Raw genomic sequence first — 19,661 nt, 5'->3', positions numbered from 1 at the left:
TCTGCCATTTAGAGTCACCAGCTCTTGTCAGGAATGTCCGTCCCCCCGCGCGCGCACCACAGATCATGTACTGGATGCGCCCACTTTTTTTTATTTTTAACCCGGCGGGGTGGGTCAGTCGCTGCAGGCTTTCGGGAATGACCGTGGAGCGCGCGGCGCCTTCAGCCCCTTTCCCTTCCCCGTGCCCTCCTCGCGCCGTGGAGACCCTCTCTCTCGTCCGCGCTGCTGCTGCTGCTGCTTCAATGGGATTATAATTGGTTCACTGGCAGGGAGAAGACTCAACATAAACACTCTGAGGACAGGACAGGACAGGACAGGACATAGGACAACATCCAGAAGGCAAAGTAAGTGTAAATTGACGGCAGAGCTAATGGCGCCATTGTTAAATGAAATTATTGATCTTTGGCCAAATAGTTGCTGTCAGCGGTCACTGGTGGACGCAGCTCATTCCATTAACGCTACTGTTGTTTACCGTTGTTTGTAGTTGAGAGTTACAACAAGTTTCCTCCAAACCACCTGTTGGAGCAGCAGCAGAACCAGGCTGCTGCCATGTTCAACTGTGACGTACGTAGATTTTTAAAAAGCGGTATAGGTTTCTCTGAGTATTCAAATGACAAATGAGGCCTGTTCTCAAAAAACGAGCCTTTATCTGTTTTAATTAAGCGACACCTTTCAGTGTGTTATCTCTGAGCAGGGAGGCGCCACGCAAAACCTGCGCACAATGACGCCACTGCGCTTGGAAAAGAAAGTGCGCTCTCCAAAAGTTACTTGGCCAGGAGCATTTTTTTCCAATCTGTAACTTAAAGGGGCAAAATAAAAATACTCAAAAGTATAATCAAAAGTTGTAAATAAATATATAAAGATCACTATTTTTGTTAAACTCTATTTCAAAATCCTTAGAAATGGGCCCCTGTCAGTATATTATTTTGTTGAACAGTGCATGTTCTCTCGTCAAGTAGCAGTTTTAACCACTTTTATACATAATCTGTAATATAGATAGAGTAAAAGTATATATAAAGTAGGCTATATGTGTCTATTTGAGAGGGAAATGTTTTTACCCACATAAAGTGGAGACACTTGAGTAAAGAGTGAGTCAATACACTTGGTTATACACTCCTCCTCTGGTGTTAATCTAACCCACAGTACTTCACACTGGTGCATGTTTTCTCTCTTTATCTCCCTCTCCCTGCGTTACATGTTGCTCCCTTGATCGAAAACAGTGCGCTTGGCTTTGAAAAATGAAAAGTCCCCCGTTCAGGCACAGACGTCCTCCTTTATTCCCCTTAAAAGGACAAGTGTGAGTGTGTCGCTGTGTCTGGACCCAGCAGGAACTTTTGTGTAAACACACTCCAGGAATAGTTTACTATCAGGTCTCTCACGCAGATCAGGCACAATATTGTTGCAGCCAAAACAAAGGAATTTTTTTTTTTTTTTTTTTTTACACAGCTTGTTTACAAAATCAATGCACAGTATGGATTATGCTAAACACTGTTTTTACACTAAATGTTCCCCCATGCTGTGTTTCTTGTTAAAATTCATGACTAAGAGGTAATTTGGTGTTGATTTTGCCAGTTTGAGGAGAAAGTCGAGTCTGTCAGGGAAGTAACCACCTCCCTCTTCCTCCTCCTCCTCCTCCTCCTCTTCCTCCACATCGATCTCTCATGTTTATATCTCAGATTCAGTCTGCTGCACCTCAGGCCTTCCTCTCCTCAGTCCGCTTGCTGCTTCAGTTTCAAACAGACTGTGTGGGTCACACATCTTGACCACACCCTTCTCTTGTTTCATCCCCCTCCATCCGACTCCACGCTATTTAGAATAACGTGCTCGCTGCGAGCCAACTAATGTGTTGTGCTGCTCAGAGTACACTGCAGGCATCAGCGTGGAGTTTGCTTCCAGCTGGGTGCACAGTAGCCGGGGTTATTATTCACCTCAGGCGCTGATTTGATGTTTACGTTGTACATATTTGTTTATAATGTAGTTCTGCACTCACAACAAAGAGAGGGGTGGGGTGGGCGGTGGGTGCAGTCAATTAAAATCAAAAGCAGGAAAGGTCATAATCAAAGTTTGTTTTCACACGTCATAAACAAGGCATTGTGCTGTCGGCTTCAGAGAACGTCAACTCAGCAAATGTGTTAAAAATCTCATTCACACCTTTTAACCATTCTCCCAAAGTGCAACAGAGGCGATCGTGCAGATCTGCATCCACACAAATCAAAGCTCCCGTGGCGTCGTCGTTGTAATTTCCAGCAGAAAGAAAATGTGGAATGTTTTATTTCTCCTCCCTAAGGTCAAGAAATACTTGGATATGAAGAGAAATCTCAGCTGACATTTTTATCATCCGTCTTGACATTTTACTACTTTTGAGAAATTATCCAGAATGTCTTACTTGTCAAGTCACAATGTGCAGCTATAAAAAGAAAAAATATTAATGCTGCGTTCACTGGACCATGTGCTGAGGACTTTATCTACAGCAGGGGATGGAAAGAAATGCAAGTGGTTCCAAAGCCTTATATCATCTTGTCTTATCAGTAGAGCCAATAGAAGATTTCGAATGTTACCTGAATTAACCTCATATCAAATTATCCCCTATGCACTGCAATAGTGACACTATGAGTTATGCGTTTACATCATTTAGTTTTGCAAAACTCAAACTCCTCTAACTTTGTGTTGAAACACTATATATGTCGATCAAGCTGCAGAAAATGAACCCGCAAAATTTTCATCACTCTATTGTTTGAAGTTATTAAATGAGGGGAAAATGCAGCATATTCACCACTTTTCCCTCTGTTTTATATCATTATAAGGACCTTGGCTCTGGGAGCTTGTCTTTTTAGCAGTGTTAGTCAGTCCACCACTCTGTCCATCCCCTCCAGTCTTTATCCGTCCATTGGAATAGCTCTGCACCCTGGACAGATTCCTGGTCCCCAGAGGACGGCTCCTACTGACTCTGATGCTCCTCTGACATTTCCTCTCTCAGGTCAAAACTTAACTCAACATCTGCTGGGTCGGAGGATTGGCATAACCTTTCATACAGACACTATGATCACTCCTAACGTCTGACACCGTCGGGTCAAAAGTCAAATGAGTTCAATACTTTGGTTCCTGTACAAAGCCTCAAATGTGTAGTATTTTGGGTCTATTTCTGACATGCATTGCAAATAACATTGTTATTGTGAGCATGTGTTGCATGTTGACCTCACAGACCTGTTAGCATCTTCCATTATTAGACCGTTGACAGATTAAGTCATTAGTAGAGAAATAAGTAACCAATAAGAGTAGCTATTATTGTAATTGCAGCTATTATGGAAACTTGAAATCATGATATGAGAGATCTGAATCTGTATCAAGGGTTGAGAATGATGAGTTCAACCAAAACTCAGCTCCAGTCACACACAGGTAGTGTTGTAACCCCTCACTGCACTTCAGAGTTTTTACTTGCTTCTTGTACATTGTACGGACTCAGAGTGGAGAGCCGTGACCCTCTGTCTGTGGGAGGGGGCAGGTATGTAGGAGTTCTGCCTCTCCCGCTCAAGGACACCACCACAAGAGGATACTACTCGGCTATTGACAGACACACAGTTGCCGTGGCAGGCAAGGCGAACTCGTGACCTTTCTGTCACAGCGCTGTCTATAAGCAGGAGGCCATCTTGTTTTTATACCGCTCTAAATGGAGACAACTAACTACAGTATCACAGACTGAGTGCACAACGTCTCAGCTCAACACACTTAATTTGCTGCGGTTGGTGTTTGGCAGCCAAGTCGAGCCGTCGGTCCTCAGACACGATTAGAGACTTATGGGTTTTGTGAACGGCTGACGGCTTGTGGATACGGGGAGAAAGTGTGTAAAGAGGGGTTTTGTGCGGCTTGAGCGTGCGGTATAGCAGTACGTTTCAGTCAGTCCAGGTTGTGTGTGAGGTGATAAGGGGATCCCCAGTGGTGGGTGGAGCGTCCCCGCGCCGATAACGGCCGTCTGCAGAGGGCTGATACTGAGCAGGAGGAGGAGGGACACCTGTAGGATGCCATCATTGTGCATCACCGAGGGCCTCTTCTCTGAAGGCACTGGACAAACACCCTGTGTAGCCACGCTGCCTGTGACTTCATGTCATACATTTTTTACTAAGTACAGGCTATTAACTCCCAAAACAGCCTCAGTTTCTCATTAATTCACAAGATGTTGGAAGCATTCATGCTGTCAGCGCCCCATTCTAACACATCTCAAAGGGTTTTCTAACTGGATCCAGATCCAGTGACTCAGACTTTTGCTTTGTGACAGTGCATTATCCTGCTGGAAGGAGCCATTAGCAGATGGTAAATTGTGGCTATAAAGGGGATGCATACCATCAGCATCAATACTTAGATTCAAAATATGATCGATTGTTATTAAGCGGCCCAAGCACCTTCCCCACATTCCCCACACCATTACCCCCACCAGCAGCTCTGGGCTGTCGAAACAAAGGCAGGTTGGGTCCGTGCTTTCACGCTGCCAATGCCAAATTCTGACCCGACCATCTGTGTGTGTCTCAGCAGAAGTCCAGATTCAGCAGAGCAGCGCTATACGGTACCTTTCCCCAGACTTCAGCTGTCCAGTCTTGGTGAGTCAGTGCCTGGTGCAGAATCTCTCTCTCTGGTCTCTCCACTGCTGTTCTGTTCCACTCACCTCATGGTTTAAAGCTTTTCTATCCACCACGGCTGTAAAGCGTGGTTATCTCAGTTAGTCTCTCTGTAAACTCTGTTACAAGACTATAACAACTGCATATGAGCTCAACCAGCGCTTTACCAGTTACCTGCAGACAAATCGATGAAAAAAAAATCCTCTGTTTGTTGTCTGACTGTTGAACAGGTGATTTGATTAGTTTTGATTTTGAAGTTCTAGTTGGCTCATCTCTTTATTCCTCTTTCAGCCAAGTTCACTAATTGGTGTCATAACTCCAGTAAACAGTGAGTGTGGTCCACCGCCCTCTGCTTTGAAATATACTTATGAATTTACAGTAAGCGCAGTTCATTGTTGATACTGTTTTCATGGGCAGATTTTTTATTGCAGCTCTCTGTTTGTTATTGGATATGTAACTACTTGCACTGAGGGAAGGGATCGTTGTAGTGTTGCGTATCAGGTTCTCTCTGATGTAAACAAAGATTTTAATGTCAACATTGTCGTAGAGATGAACTTTTTATGTAGAGAAATGAATAGACTGCTCCCACGCGTTAGACTCAACAAAATATATTGGGCTATTGTCTTTTATTAGTTTAGTGTCATGAACTCACAGAGATGTCTTCAGATGATTCACTTAAGTAAATGAACCAAAGTAAATTAACTATGTGACTAGGACAAATTATCCAGCGTTGGAAAAATGAATAAATGAATTTCTCACTACACAGTGTGAACTTACTGTACAGTGGCTCTGTTATTAAGTGTTTTTAAATCTCTTTTGTTGTCTAATTTATAATTTAGACATATAATTCATATTTGTAAGCGCTTTTACAGATGCTCAAAGACACTTTACACTTTACACTTTAAAAATCATAAAATAGAGCAAAGTCAGAGTGGAATTCAGCAATAAAACAGTATAAAACACACAAAAATTATATATTCAAAGCTAATTTAAAAAGGTGAGTTTTGAGCATGGTCTTGAATGTTGGGAGGCGTGTGCAGATACGGATGGGTTTGGGAATTTACTTTATAACAATTCACATTATAACATCTTTTAAATGCTCATTATAATTGGTTAAAATCTGAATCTGCAAAGTACCTAAACTTTGATTCTTTCCTCTGTGTTGTAGTGGAGTCAAATACTCAGGTCAGGCTCTTGTTCAGATCTCAGAATTGTGCGTAATAGATTACTGGAGTAACGCACAGACACACACGCACACACATCCCCTCACAGTTCAAACTACGTGAGCGGCATCATTCAAAAGAAGGCGGTTTCGTCATATTCTGCAGTGCAGAGGGGTTACCCCCCCCTACTCTGCTCTGTGTGACATGATAAGAGAGCTATGCTGCACCCAGATAGAGCTATCAGAGTGGTTACCCTTCAACCCGCCATTCCATGCAAAGAATACACAGACACACTGCAGGGTGACGGTTGAGCAAAGCGACACACACACACACACACACACAAAATGGAGCTGGTGGGGCCAGTGTGTGACGGCTCTGATAGGTGAGATTTCTGTTTAAAAATATACCTGTGCTGCTGCTGAGATCACGTAGCTTTGCCCAAATTGCCAAGATTAAATTCCGGTGCCAGGCATAGATGCTGCTCCTCCTCACTGGGATTTACAAAATGAAACTTAACACCCAAATAACGTAAAAAAATAAACCCACAGTCAGATAATGTTCCTATACTTCCAGAGAAAGCTGCACTTTCCAGTCAGCATCATTTCACAGCTTTGTCCTTACTGCAACTAACTACTAGTGTCATTATTGATGAATCAGATGATCATTCCTTTGATTAATCAATTGTTTCTAGTCTATAAAACATCAGAAAGCAGTGAGGTAATTCCATCTAGTGTCTTGTTTTATAAAGTCAACAGTCCAAAACCCAATGATACTCAATTTACTGTGTTGCAGGATAAAGAAAAGCAGCAAATTATCACAGATGTTCAGCTGAAACTGTCTAATTTAAGGCATTTCTGTTTAAAAGTGACAGAAACAATTAACAAAATATCAAAATAGCTGATGTCGGCTAATTAATAATCAATCAAAATTAATCCTGTATGTGTACCCAGCAGTCTCATCTGGAATAAAGACTCACAGATCACCCTGCAGTAAATATAAATCTCATTGTTTTATGATTTATTTCCTCAGTGTATCAGCCTAAACATGTATCTGCTATCACATCTGCATATTCAAATCTCTAAGACACATGCTATAAATAAACAATAGTTTGTGTTTATAAGCATTCATGAGAGCAACACTGTGATCTCACAAAGTCTCCTTAAATTATTATTGAAGGTGAACACAGAAAAACATTGTGCACACTGCACAGTGAGACTCAAATGTCAAAATAACTCATTTTTGAGTTGAACTAACTGGGATTTAAAACCTCTTCATTCTTCACTTTTTCACGCTCATATATCTTTTGTAATTAAAGTTGTCTCAGTCACAGTTTTGTGCACGCTCACCCTGAGTTAATCATCATAATCAATCATAATGACACCTCCACTGTACTGTATGTCCTTCCCCCTGTGTTCCAGACTACCTGCAGTCTCCCAGGTCGGTCTCCGTCTTCTCCTCCTCTCATCTCCATCCTCACCCAGAGCACCTGAGGACGCCGGCCGCCGTCCCCCCGCCCGCTTGCCACGCTGGCTACCGCCATGACTTCCACCACAGACTTTGACAATGTGGAGATCACGCAGCAGTACAGCCACATCAACACCCGCTTTGACCTCTGTGATGAGGAATTAGACAATGACAACAGCTCTGCCAGGCTGTTTGAACGCTCACGCATCAAGGCCCTCGCAGGTGAGTGACTGCATAGTAAACAGGCTGCGTCCCGTCCTCTCGAGGGGAGGGGGGTTGTGGGGAAGGGGGCATTTGTGTGGCAGATTTTTGAGATGACAGTGTCTTTTTAAGAGCGTGGGAAGGGCAGAGAGGATGAGCTATAATGGGTGTGTGTTTAGCTTCAGCAGGGGTGAACAGGCTTGAATGAAACACTGACCTTCACACAAATATAGTCAAAAAATTACAAAACCACCCTCCGGGCAGTGCCTGATTTTACTTCAAAACACCCAGACTGAGCTCTGCAGGCATTGTTGCGCGTGTGTGTGTAATGTATGTGTGTCTGTGTGGGGGTGGGTGTTTGTGTGTGTGTGAGTGCATGATTCTCGTGGTGTAACACGCTCCCAGCAGCTGAGCCCTGACACTGCTCCGCACCCTCCGCAAGTAGCCGGGATCACTTGCACATTCCCAGAATGTCCCCGGTCTGACCAATCTGGACAGCTGCCCCGTCCGTCTGCCTCTCATAGCACAGATCTCTGGCATTTCTGACTGAGCTGGTAAGCTGTGGCCCACCTGTGGGCCGGCTGCTCGGGGTTTTAAAATAGCGGCGTTTCTACGGTGGGAAGGAAGCGCAACAGAAAAAGGCGGAGTTGAGGGTCACACGATGTTCATGTCTGTAAAGCTGCAGACACAAGAGAGGTCAGCGACAAGGTGGTAAAACACAAGCTGTGCTCGGTGGAGAGAGGACTTCTGGGTAGAGGTGGGAGTCGCAGATACGATGCTCAAGGTTTGATGCTAACAACAAAATATTATCTTCTAATTCCAATGTTTGGAAATACACTGCAAAAACTCAAAATCTTTCCAAGAATATTTGTCTTATTTCTTGTCGAAATGTCTCATTTCTAGTCAAAACCAATCTCTTTCCACTTAAAATAAGAGCCATCACCTACAAATTAACTTGTTTTTAGATAGTTTTCATTTGTTTCAATCAAAATTTTCACTTGAAATAAGTAGAAAAATCTGCCAGTGAAAGCAAGTGTTTTGTGCTTGTAATAAGAAAGAAAAACTTAATCCCCTATCAGATTATTTCAAGTGAAAATATGCTTGAAATAAGTAAAAAAGTGTCTAAAAACACTACTTTTTAATGTGATGAGTCTTATTTTAAGTATAATGAGATTCGTTTTGACTAGAAATTACATTTTGACTAAAAAATAGACAAATGTTCTTGGTAAGATATTGAGTTTTTGCAGTGTAATATTTTTTCTATATTTAACACATTCTGTTTTTGGTTTGACATCAGAAAGTCAAATGTTTTTACGTTCAAATTTCACACATGATCGTTTTATAACAAGGCAAACATGTAGCCAGCTGATTAGCCACCTCCTATCTTGGTCTTGCAGATATACTGTTCTGTACAGTGGCCTTTACAACAGCTGCAGCTCATCCTACTTCCAACAATAACTTTTAAGTGTTGTTGACTTCCCTGAGATCTCATTTTCATGCGCGCTTTCTCTCCGTCTTCAAAGAGCAAACTCTCTTCCCATCAGATCTAACTGTACCATCGATTGTTAGAAGTGTCTCCGACTTTAAATAAAGAGACAACCAATGAATGCAATTACACTGATCGGCTGTTTCAGAGAAGAAAAAAACAAAAGGTCATAAACAGTGTTAGAAACAATGAGTCACAATCAAGAGAAGGCTTAATGTGAACATCAGTGCTACAGAGTATCACGGTTCAGTATCCAGCTCCTCCTCTGCGTGGCCGAAGAGTTTAAAATACATTCAGTTTATCGGACGATGCTCTCACCACTTTTCTTGCCTCGTCTCTTTCTGTCTCTTTAAGTGATGTAGACTTCTGTGTGGGTGTTGGTGATATTGTGTTAGAGTGCTGCTGCACTGATGTTTCTGTAATGTAATCAGTGTTTCCTGTCAGAGAGAGAGAGAGAAAGAGAGGGAGAGGGAGAGAAGGAGGGAGGGAGGGAGGAAAGTGAGGAGAGAGGCAGGAGATGAGAGAATCTCTGAATGACACCCGCTGCTGATTTACAGCTTGTGAACTCAGAAATATGCAGCCAGCATGTCCTCCAAGCGCTCACACACACACAACGTATTGAATATCCACTTACTTACACTGGTACTTATACAAGTCTAAAAGAAAAAGAAAAGAAAAAGAAGACACATACCTTTGAGATGGGCAGTTTTATGTTGGCAAAGGAAATCAAAACTGTGCCGGTCATGTGCTTCAAATTCAGTGATGACACGACTGTGTGGGAGTGGTGGGCGGAGGGAGGGAGGGAGGGAGGGAAGGAGGGAGTCGTGGGAGCACGTGGACGTATTGAAACATATTGTATGCATGGATGAGGCTAGAGAAACCACTCTGAGCTGAACCGAAGGCTGCCTGAGCCCTTGTGCCGCCTGAGAGTGGAGGCACAGCATCATTACGGCAGCAGTGAAGAGAGAGTGAGAAAGAAAGAGGAATAAGGAGGGAGGGGAAGGAGGGGAGGGAGGGAGAGAGAGAGGGATGGAGAGAGAGGAGGAGGAGGAGGAGTGAGTGAGCACGAGAGGAATCTGGAAAGGAGGACAGAGAGCCAAAGAGAAGAGACAGAGAAGAGGAGAGACGCGCACAGAGCCAAGAAGGTCCTCTGCCAGCTTGTTGTTGTCGTCTGGTGGAGGAGGGGGGGACGTGGGGGGGTCAAGATGAGCAGCCCGTGCCTGCTGCGCGCTGCCCCTATAAGCCAACCCCGGCTCCGAGAGGTCAAGATCAGCCTGAAGGCCGCCAGCAGCAGCAGCAGCAGCAGCAGCAGGGAGACACCGGCCATCCGGAGCAGCAGTGGAGGGACCAAGGAGGCTGCCAGCCGGCCCTATGCCCCGCCGGAGAAGGAGGCCGCCGCCGCTCGGGTGGTTGGCGTGAGCGGCAGCAGCAGCAGCCGGAGCAGGAGCACGCCGCCGGTCCACCGGGCCCAGAGCAGGAGGACGGCGAGGGGGAGCAGCAGCCGGCAGCAGCAGCAGCAGCAGCAGCAGCAGCAGCAGCAGCAGCAGCCGGTGCACTCGAACGGCACCGTCCTCCTCCACGTCCCGCTGGCCGTGGCGCCCGCCGCGGGGCTCTCCCCCTTCTCCTCGTCCTCGTCCTCGTCCTCCTCTTGCACCCCTAGACGTCAGCGCCCCTCTCACCCTCACCACGCTCACCCTCACCCTCACCCTCACCACCCTCCGCCCGCCCCCTTCCACACATCCACCTCCTCCTCTTCCTCCTCGGCCAAGAGTATGAAGCGAGCGCGCTGGCTGAGTTACAGCACCTCCAACATCTGTTTCAACTCCATCCTGGATGGACGCTTCAGACAGCTGCAAGGTACAGGGGGTCCTACAGGCAAAACTGTATGTGTGTGTGTGTGTGTGTGTGTGTGTGTTTCAGGGAGTTTGTCCACTCTCTCCTGCCTCAGAGACGAGGAGGACAACACTTTTCCAATCATGCCCCTCCCCTCCCCAACTTGTGTTTGTGTTTAGGCCAGGATGGGATTGCAGGGAGGTTGGGCTGTGATGTGAGTAAGTGTGAGGTTAGTCATCCTGTTGTGAGAGGTGGAAAAAAAAAACAGCAACAGCAAACAAAAACGAACCCAAAAGAAAAGAAAAGACAGGAAAAGTCAGAGCAGTGGCCTTTTTATTAAATGTATGGAGTAATTTATTTATTTCCAGGAAGCTGCGGCTCTGCCCTAATTGTTCACTGACTTGGCCTTGAATAATTCATAGGCAAACTCCCAAAAAAGGTTGTGATGTTTTTCCCTCCAAAGCTATTTGTGGCGAGGTAGTGTTATGTACTGGAAGGTATTTCTTTGAGATAGCAAACATATTCGTGCCTTTAGCTTGTCACCTCCTCTCCATATGGGCCTTACCCTTCACAAACTCTTCACAAACAACAAAGTGTGTTTTTTTTTCTTTTCTTTTTCCTGAATGATCGTGTTGTCGGTGTAAAAAAGACAAAGACAAAGAAAAAGAGTGAATTTCTCTGCCAGTTTGACTTCTCCCTGCTCGTGTTATTAAGGTTTTAAAAGAGAGGTTTGCCGTCACTGTGGATTTTTGTTAACTTGCACTATGCTATCCAACTCCCTGATGACTGGAGTGCATTAGTGGAGAGGAAGAAAATGGAGGAGATGATGCAGGAACAGAGAGGGAAACATGTTTTTTTTTTCCTGCCCTTGCTAGATTTCAAGTATCGACTGATTCTGAGCGCCGCAGAGAGACAACTGATACGTGAAGCAGCAAACTTTCTTTTTCTTTTTTTCTTTTTAAAGCTCTCCCAAATCAAAGGGGGTGTGTGTTCGGAGCCAAGTGTATTGATCCACCAATTGCATTTCATGAAAATGTTATTTACTTTATATTTAACCGCTATTAGGGAGGTCTGGTCAAAACTGCAGAGGAATCAAGTTGGACAGAATAACAATAACAAAAGCAATACTAGAAAAGCATAAGTAATAGATGGAGTGTGAGAAGGGAAACAGTCTGTTTTTCATTTATCGATCTCAAGTATAAGCTGCTCTCTTTTATGTCTTTCTCTGAGGTTGACACAATAATTGGTGTTTACTATTCCTGCTGCAATCTTATCTCGCCTAGTTGTTGTTTTTTGGTGACACATTGACCTTTAACCTTTTGGCTTTCTTCAGCCATGCCTGCATATCTTTCATCTTTCCTTAATCTTCTTCCGTTCCCTCTTTGAAAACACAACCTTGCTATGAAATTGACCCTCAAATCATTGTGAATATTTCTTACCGGAGAGTTTGTTTCTGCATCCTCTCTTAATCATCGTTCGATAAAACACAGGCCGGGTTTTTGTTCTCAAACTCAAATGTGGATTAATCTGATGCTCAGCAGCTGCAGAATGCGAGTCCATCTATCAAAGGCTCAGACGTCCCGTCTTAAACTGGAATCAATCATAAAACAAAGCCAACAGCGCAGGTGTTTCATTTGGTCCTGGAGCAGCACTGTAAATAAAGACTCGGTGTCTTGGCGCCGGCGGACAGGTAGCATCCGACGGTGCCATGACTCAGGCATGTTAGCGGGGCGCTCTGGGACCACTGGGCCGCATCCAGTATAAGAGCTGACTGTGGGAAAAAAGACGGATCAGGCTGTTTACAGGGAAAATCCATCAGCATGAATAAGTCATGGGGCTTTCACTGGAGTCAAAGAGTAAGTAAGTAAAAGCATGTGAAAACAGAGGAATGTTTAGCAATGCTTGTACTGACATGCAGGAAGAGGAAAGCTGGAAGGAGCCGGGAAGTTTGGAAAAAGGGGAAGGAAAAGCAGCATGGGGGAAGTGACAAGGAGCCGCTGTGGTCCGAGTCAGTGAGGAGAGACTGTGATGAGAAGTGAAATATATATGGAACATATGGCTCATATATGATATTTAATTCATGTAAGATGATGCTATGACAGTGACAGCCTCCGCTACAGCACGAATAAGAACAACCAGACATTAAACATGCAGTAAGGCTGCGGTCAGACAGTTGTGTTCATGAACTTGGGACACAAGTTAAATACATGGACAGTTAAGCGATATGTAAAGAATAAGGACGGGATGTGTTATAGATATTTTGAAATATCTTGATGATCATCTTTAGCGATTGCATCCACACACAGGCCCCCATGTCTTCTAGGCTCATCTCTACATTTCATTAACTCATTTTATTCTGTTTTAGTTCACTTTCAGAGCCTTTCTCCTGCACTACTTACTGTTATCAAAGCTGATTTCAGCAGAAACACATTTAAAAAGTGCTTTCCTGTAGTGCTGACCTGTATAAAAGAGCTTTAAAGACCTGGAAAAAAGACACATTTCAACATGCCTTATTATCAAGATGCTAAAATCCCATCACAATATCAATATTAAAAAAGACTTAACGTCCAACTCTATAATATCTCCACTGGAATTTGGGGGTTAAGCTGAACTTGCTGTGAGGCTTGTTCGGCAGTGAGAGCACAGAGAGCTGTTGTCATAATGAGCTTGTTGGATTACTCCTCTGGAGATGGCTCAGTGTGGGATGCATGCAGGCAACAACTCCCACCCCCTCTTCTCTCATTCCATCTCTCTCTCTGTCTCTTCGTGCCCCCCACCTTCCTAAATGGCCCGGGAACATCAATGTGCACCGTCTCCTCTCAAGGTCTCGTGATGTGAGATGATACGAGAGAACCATGTGTGTGCACATTTCGGGGGATGTTCTCTAATTATTTCCTCTGGAGGCAGCAGCAGCACCCCAAATAGTTCACAAAGGATTTGTCACAAGTTTCACTGCACACACGACCACCTTATTTTATTTTATTTTTTTTACTGTTTTCTGCCCCCACCCACAGATTGTGATGTGATCGCTTGCCGCTGACGGTCCTAATGGAGCTTTGAGTTATTTGCACGTTTTTTAATTGTCATTACTTTTTCATGGCGGCGACGTTGTTATACGTGTGGATGTGGCGGAGCGGTGCGTGCCGTTGTTCTGCTGAGGGGAGCAGAATGAGCCATGATTTATTTACTGTACTCTGCCGCACCATGTGTTTTACATACAATAACCTATGAGTTCTGCTCTTTGATGATACTGAAAATGGAGCTGGAGCTTTGTGGGTGCTTACTGAGTCACAAATAGCAGTAGGGGAGATACTGTAAGTAATGTATCCTGCTCTATTTTCCCAGTTCAGTCTCTGTAGACCAAACCTGAAAGCCTGCATCTCAGTCTCTCCATTACTTTCTGTTTGATCTGTCTTGCCCTCCGTTGCCTGCCCTCTTTTTCTCTTCATCCTCCTCCCTGGTTTACCTCTGCTCCAGTGTCTCTGTCTCCTGCTCTGTCTTATTGTCTCCTTTTTAACCTTTTATTCAGTATCTTTAACTTCTTCCCTCCACCACTGCATACTTCCTCCCTCCTCTTCTTCTTCTTCTTCCTCTGTTCCTCCTCTTCAGCTGTTCCTTGCTTGTTTTCCACAGCCTCAGGGTCTGAATCATTTATTATACAAGTCATTAAGGATTCAGTCCTTTGCACTCTGTAGTTTGCAGTCGTATTTGGGTTCAGGGATAAACAGGGAAGACTGTAGCTAGGCCCACCGAGGGGAAGTCACATGGTGCAACATGGTACATGTCTTCTGAGAGGAGAAGGTCTCATCAGCAGTGTTTGACCTGGTAAACTTGAAGAAGCTGTGTGTGTCAGTGTGTGTGTTTGTGAAGGAAGTTGTGGGTGCAATCGAGGTAACTGTAGCCGACGTGCACAGTCCTCCTTTCATCCTTATTGCTGCACTTTGGTAGACAGTGCATCACCTGGATAAAGAGAGCTTCATTCAAAAGCTACTTTGTCTTCTAGAGCTGCAAATATTGATTTATTCATTCTCAACGGATTATTTTCATGATTAGATCAATCGTTTGGTCTCTGAAATGTCAGCAGGTAGCAAGAAAGGTCAAAGAAAATGGAGAAAACCAGGAAATACTCACAATTGGTAAAGTTATTCAAAGTGACTGAAACATTATCAGGATTATAACTAATCAATTTTCTGCCAGTCATGGCTTCAACTAATATTCTCAGCTCCTATATGCATTATCTACGATTTTAGGAATTAAACGTGTGACACAGTTTATATAAAATGTTGTTTTCAATTCAATTTATTTATATTATAAGTTTAATAATATTGTTTCTGTAGCTAATGTTCATAAGATCTATTCTGTAGCATTTCTTTTTCTTTTTGTCTTTGTTGATAGAGTGGAATGAATTTAATTCATTTGCAGCGCATCTGTTATATTATGAATATATTATTATATCTGCATTATTTATTTGTCTTTTATAGCTTTGTTAATACTGTGCCATTTATTTCAACCAATCATTGTGTCCTTGAAACATCTGTGAATTAGACGTGACGTTAAGGATGAGAGATTTCAAAAGTCAGTGTTCAAATTGTTGGAATGAGGGTTTATAGAAATGTTTGGAAAGATCTGTTGTGCATGTTTATCTGTAGTCTGTAGTCTGATCATCACTTTGTTGCGGTGTTTTTATTTCCCAGTTGAGGTGTAGTTGTCTCAATGATGGGCTTCATTTACAAGGCTGGATACAGAGCCACCAGTTTATAGTTTTAATGCACATGGAAACTGATCATTAACAAAACTTCGCAACTGCAAATACTAAAAAAAAAGAGTCAAAATCAAAAATATAATCGAGAGCATTTACCGTATAACAGCCTAGATGTTACATATTTACAAAACACCAGAAACATCTGACAAGTTAATTTAACTGTAAATTGTCATATGGAAATATTGTGTCTGTCGTCTATTGTTGAAATGAAGTATTTGCCACATAAGATCCTGTGGGTTTCAGCAAACATAAGAATCTGTTGTATGTTCTCTGCTTAAATATTTAGTTGAAATCCACCCCCACCTCCATTCACATCAAGCGTGTTGTCCACAGTCAAAATAAGGAGAGTATACAGTATCGTACATTGGGTCATGCTACCATATGGTCCCATAAAAACTGGCTGTATTTCTTTCTTTCTGCTGCTGTGTAGGAGGCACATCTGCCATGGCTCAGAGAAACGGTTTCAAGTGCGAGCGTGAGCCCCGGCAAGATGTGTCACCATGTAGGCAGCGCTCATCCTCCCAAAAAACACACTCTCCCAAGTCCTGATGCTGCTTGCTGCTCTCAGTGTCTCTCTGCCCCTGTCATTCAGGCAAAAAAAAATTACAGTGGAGAAAACTTTGGTATAAATCGTGAACACCTACAGTACGCTCGGCTACGCAGAGGAGTTGTGTTTGTTTCTCTTTTATATACAGTACATGTGATGTTAGAACGCAGCATCGCTCCTCTCTCTGTCTCTATCATGTGTTAAACAATAAAAAGCGAGAGTGACTGACTCCTGCTGCTGTGACTGAAAAGGTCAGAGCTGTGGGTTTTTTGAAGTCATTTCTGCATCTTAACGAGGTGAGATGCTGTTGCCGGGGTGATAGTGATTGACAGGTCCCAATAAAAGAGATGCACTGCACACATTTACAAAAGGGACGATTCGACAGGTCCAGAAGTTTTTACTGTGGCTGCATTTTAATGCACGTTTTTTTTTCTTCATTTGAGGCCGTTGGTTCCTGCAGGGCGCCAGGGCAACAAGGTTGACCATTTCATTGAATTATGACATTTTTAAGTTATGCGTGGACATGGACGCAGGGCTGGCAGGAACAGCCTTAGGGGCGCAGTGTGCCAACTGTTCCAGGTGGAAACTCGCCGTCTGCAGTTAAATTAATACGGTCCTTATCAAACTGTTCTGCTCCTTTAATATCTTTTTATTATCTGCCAATCCAAAAGTTTATTTTCGTGTATTGTTCCACCTTACATAACAGGTGCACAGTGCTTAGGATATGCATAAGACTCTCTGGAGGTCCTCCTCCTCCTACATTTGAGTGGGATGGGCGTTTTGCTTGGGGACCAGTTGTTTCATAATCAGTCTAAATTGAGGAAAGGCAGAGCTTATGTGAATGTGTGATTATCAGTGGAGCCAAACAGTCTTCTCTGTGTAGATGTTAGCTTCATGGTTTGACTCAACATTGAGGAATAATTTAACCAGTAAGATCTGTGTCTGTGGAGCCGGTCTCCTCCGACCAGTGCTCATATATTGTAATTCCAGTCTGGTTCTTCTGCCTCCACCTGTCTGTAGTGCTGCCCCTGTGCGAGTCAGTAAATCCCTACCAGCTCCGGTGGTGCTGCTCTGTAGCTGTGAAGATTTTTCATTATTCATGGAGCTCGTGTTCTCTCTTAACTTCAGATGAGCGTGAGGCGGTTCAGAAGAAGACCTTCACTAAATGGGTCAACTCCATCCTGTCCCGGGTCGGCTGTCGCATCTCCGACCTCTACCTGGACCTCCGGGACGGACGCATGCTCATTAAACTGCTGGAGGTGCTGTCCGGTGAACGACTGGTAAAAGAATTCTCTGATACACCTCACACTTTCTCATATTTCCTTTCCCTTTTTTTATGTTATCCCTAATCCCTTTTCTCTCTCTTCTGCCTGTTTTATTTTTTCTTTCCACCTCATCTGTAGCCGAAACCCACTAAAGGCCGCATGCGTATCCACTGTTTGGAAAATGTGGACAAGGCTCTACAGTTCCTCAAAGAACAGAGGGTCCACCTGGAGAACATGGGCTCCCACGACATTGTTGACGGCAACCATCGCCTCATCCTCGGCCTCATCTGGACCATCATCCTGCGTTTCCAGGTAAACTTAGGACCCCGAGAGCTCATATTTATCTTTTTTACCTACTTTTGCATCGATCAGTCCTTCATCTATGTCCCTCAACACTGTCACATACATATAAAATTGGATTTTATCAACCCCAAGCAGGGAAAAATAGCATTTTTCAGAACAAGGAAGAGGTAGAAACAGATTGAGAGCTGACTATAAATACAACAATATAAGTAAATCAGGACATATGTGAAATGATTTGTGCATTTAGTAGAAAATAGCACAATAAATCATCCTTTGTAAGGTTAGATTATCAGTTTTTGTTGAAGATGTGACCATAACTGTGCTGAAAGTGACATAAAATTAACATTAACATACACTACTGCCTTTAATTACATTATAATTACACTTTTAATTGCATTTGTATGTGACTGAAAGAAACAACCTGGCGTGTTTCATTAGACAAGTCACTAATCATGCTAAGCATGTAGCATAGAAACACTGGACTTGCAGCTTTTGGGAGGGGTTTTTTGTGGGTTTTTTCCTCCAATGAGATGCCTCCGGGCTCTAGCCATTATTATCTGCTGTTAGCAGCACGCAGAACATCAGAACATGTCTGTTTGACTCTTTTATCTTCATGGAAGGGACAGATATTTATTTTTAATTTGACAGCAACACTGTTATTTTTAGACACGTTAGTTCAAACAATATGGCCTCCTGCATTATTCAGATCTTTAAAAAAAAAAAAAAAAAAGGCGAAACAGGAAAGAAAGGAGTTTACTTAGCCCTGTCTGTATCTTTTCAGTCTGCATAAACCAAGGAGAAGTGGCTAAATTTAGCTCTCTCTCAGGACCTGTCTCTCAGATCACATCACTGCTCTAATTACTGGCCCACCGTGTGGGAAAATAAGAACTTCGATAATTACCATCCCACTTCCTATCAATTGGACTATAGGTTTAGATCTGTGAGGTTCCAGGCGGTTAATAACATTGATGATTTATCACTTGAGATTAGTTTTGTTTTGTACTAATGAAAACCTCCTCGTTTTACTTCAAGCTCTGATAAATGATGCATTTCAAACAGAGATTTGTGCCACCCTGCCTGCATGTTCTCCCGCTGGTGTATCCTATTAGTGACATGTAACTATCAGTTAGGTTTTTTGTTCTCAGCTGCGACTTGTTTCTCGTTTGATTTGAGAACCTCACAGTCATTAGTTAAACTTCATTATTTACCATCCAGCTGTGCGTGTTGTTGTTGTTCTTCTTCATCAGATCCAGGACATCATTGTGGAAACGGGCCAGGCGGACCAGAAGGAGACGCGCTCAGCCAAGGACGCTCTTCTTCTGTGGTGTCAGATGAAAACGGCAGGGTAAGTGGGATGCGTGACCTTTAGCATAACCAAGCTGTTGTAGGTATCCGAGGGGAAATGGAACGTGAGTGTGAATCCAGTCTTATCCAGCTTAGTTTTATTTATTTATTTAATTTTTAAAGGGACAACGAGGAGTTTTGGAAAGCGAAGTGTTCTCATACTACATTTACCATGAGCCTCCGCGCGCACGGTGAAAACCTTGGACCGGCGCAAGACGGATGTCTTGCCAAGAATGTTTTCATTCATCAACAATGAAAGTCGGAGGTTCGAAGACGATCACATACCGTCATAGTTCCGACCATAAACGGCAATTCGGCGGGCGTTATTCTCATGACCCGCCGGGCAGCGTCCGCAAAACCAAAAGTAAGGAAACACTGGTCGGCTCGCCCAGCGTTTCCGCCACTAATTAAAATAACAGAATAACGATAGAGACAAAACGATATATATTTATCGAAAATGGAGCCATTAACAAGTGTGGGTAGCGTAGATTCATCCACATTAACGTGAGACTTTTTTATAACCAAATAGAAACTCCTCGTTGGCCCTTTAATGTAAATTTAATTAATGGGTTAATGCAATTTACAAACCAGCGAAGTACTCATACCCTTTATCTAAGTAGCAAATACTTTATAGTATGTGCAGTATGTTACTGTATGTGCATATGCATATTTATATTTATATT

General features: G+C 43.4%; 1 protein-coding gene and 1 pseudogene across 5 annotated transcripts in view; both read left to right on the top strand.

Moving 5' to 3' along the window:
* Positions 1-36: 36 nt before the first annotated feature.
* sptb (spectrin, beta, erythrocytic) overlaps positions 37-19,661 on the top strand; it is a 44,995-nt gene continuing 25,370 nt past the window's right edge. For 2 of the 4 annotated variants that reach the window (XM_083998375.1, XM_083998378.1), the window contains exons 1-6: positions 37-344; positions 4,528-4,592; positions 7,192-7,459; positions 17,195-17,346; positions 17,470-17,643; positions 18,882-18,979. In XM_083998375.1, coding sequence (XP_083854501.1) covers positions 7,312-7,459; positions 17,195-17,346; positions 17,470-17,643; positions 18,882-18,979 — 572 coding nt within the window. In that variant the 5' untranslated portion in view covers positions 37-344; positions 4,528-4,592; positions 7,192-7,311. Of the gene's footprint in view, positions 345-4,524; positions 4,593-7,191; positions 7,460-17,194; positions 17,347-17,469; positions 17,644-18,881; positions 18,980-19,661 lie in introns of all 4 variants that reach the window. The other 2 variants (XM_083998376.1, XM_083998377.1) reach the window with 2 other exon arrangements.
* Positions 10,130-10,975, top strand: LOC311005873 (annotated as a pseudogene). Its single transcript has 2 exons — positions 10,130-10,847; positions 10,937-10,975. The product of its transcript is annotated as an uncharacterized misc_RNA (transcript).

The sequence above is a fragment of the Trachurus trachurus genome (assembly GCF_905171665.1).
Source record: "Trachurus trachurus genome assembly, chromosome: 22".
Taxonomy (NCBI): Eukaryota; Metazoa; Chordata; class Actinopteri; order Carangiformes; family Carangidae; genus Trachurus; species Trachurus trachurus.
Note: the sequence above shows the minus strand (reverse complement) of the source record. Positions and strands in the feature narration are given on the sequence as shown.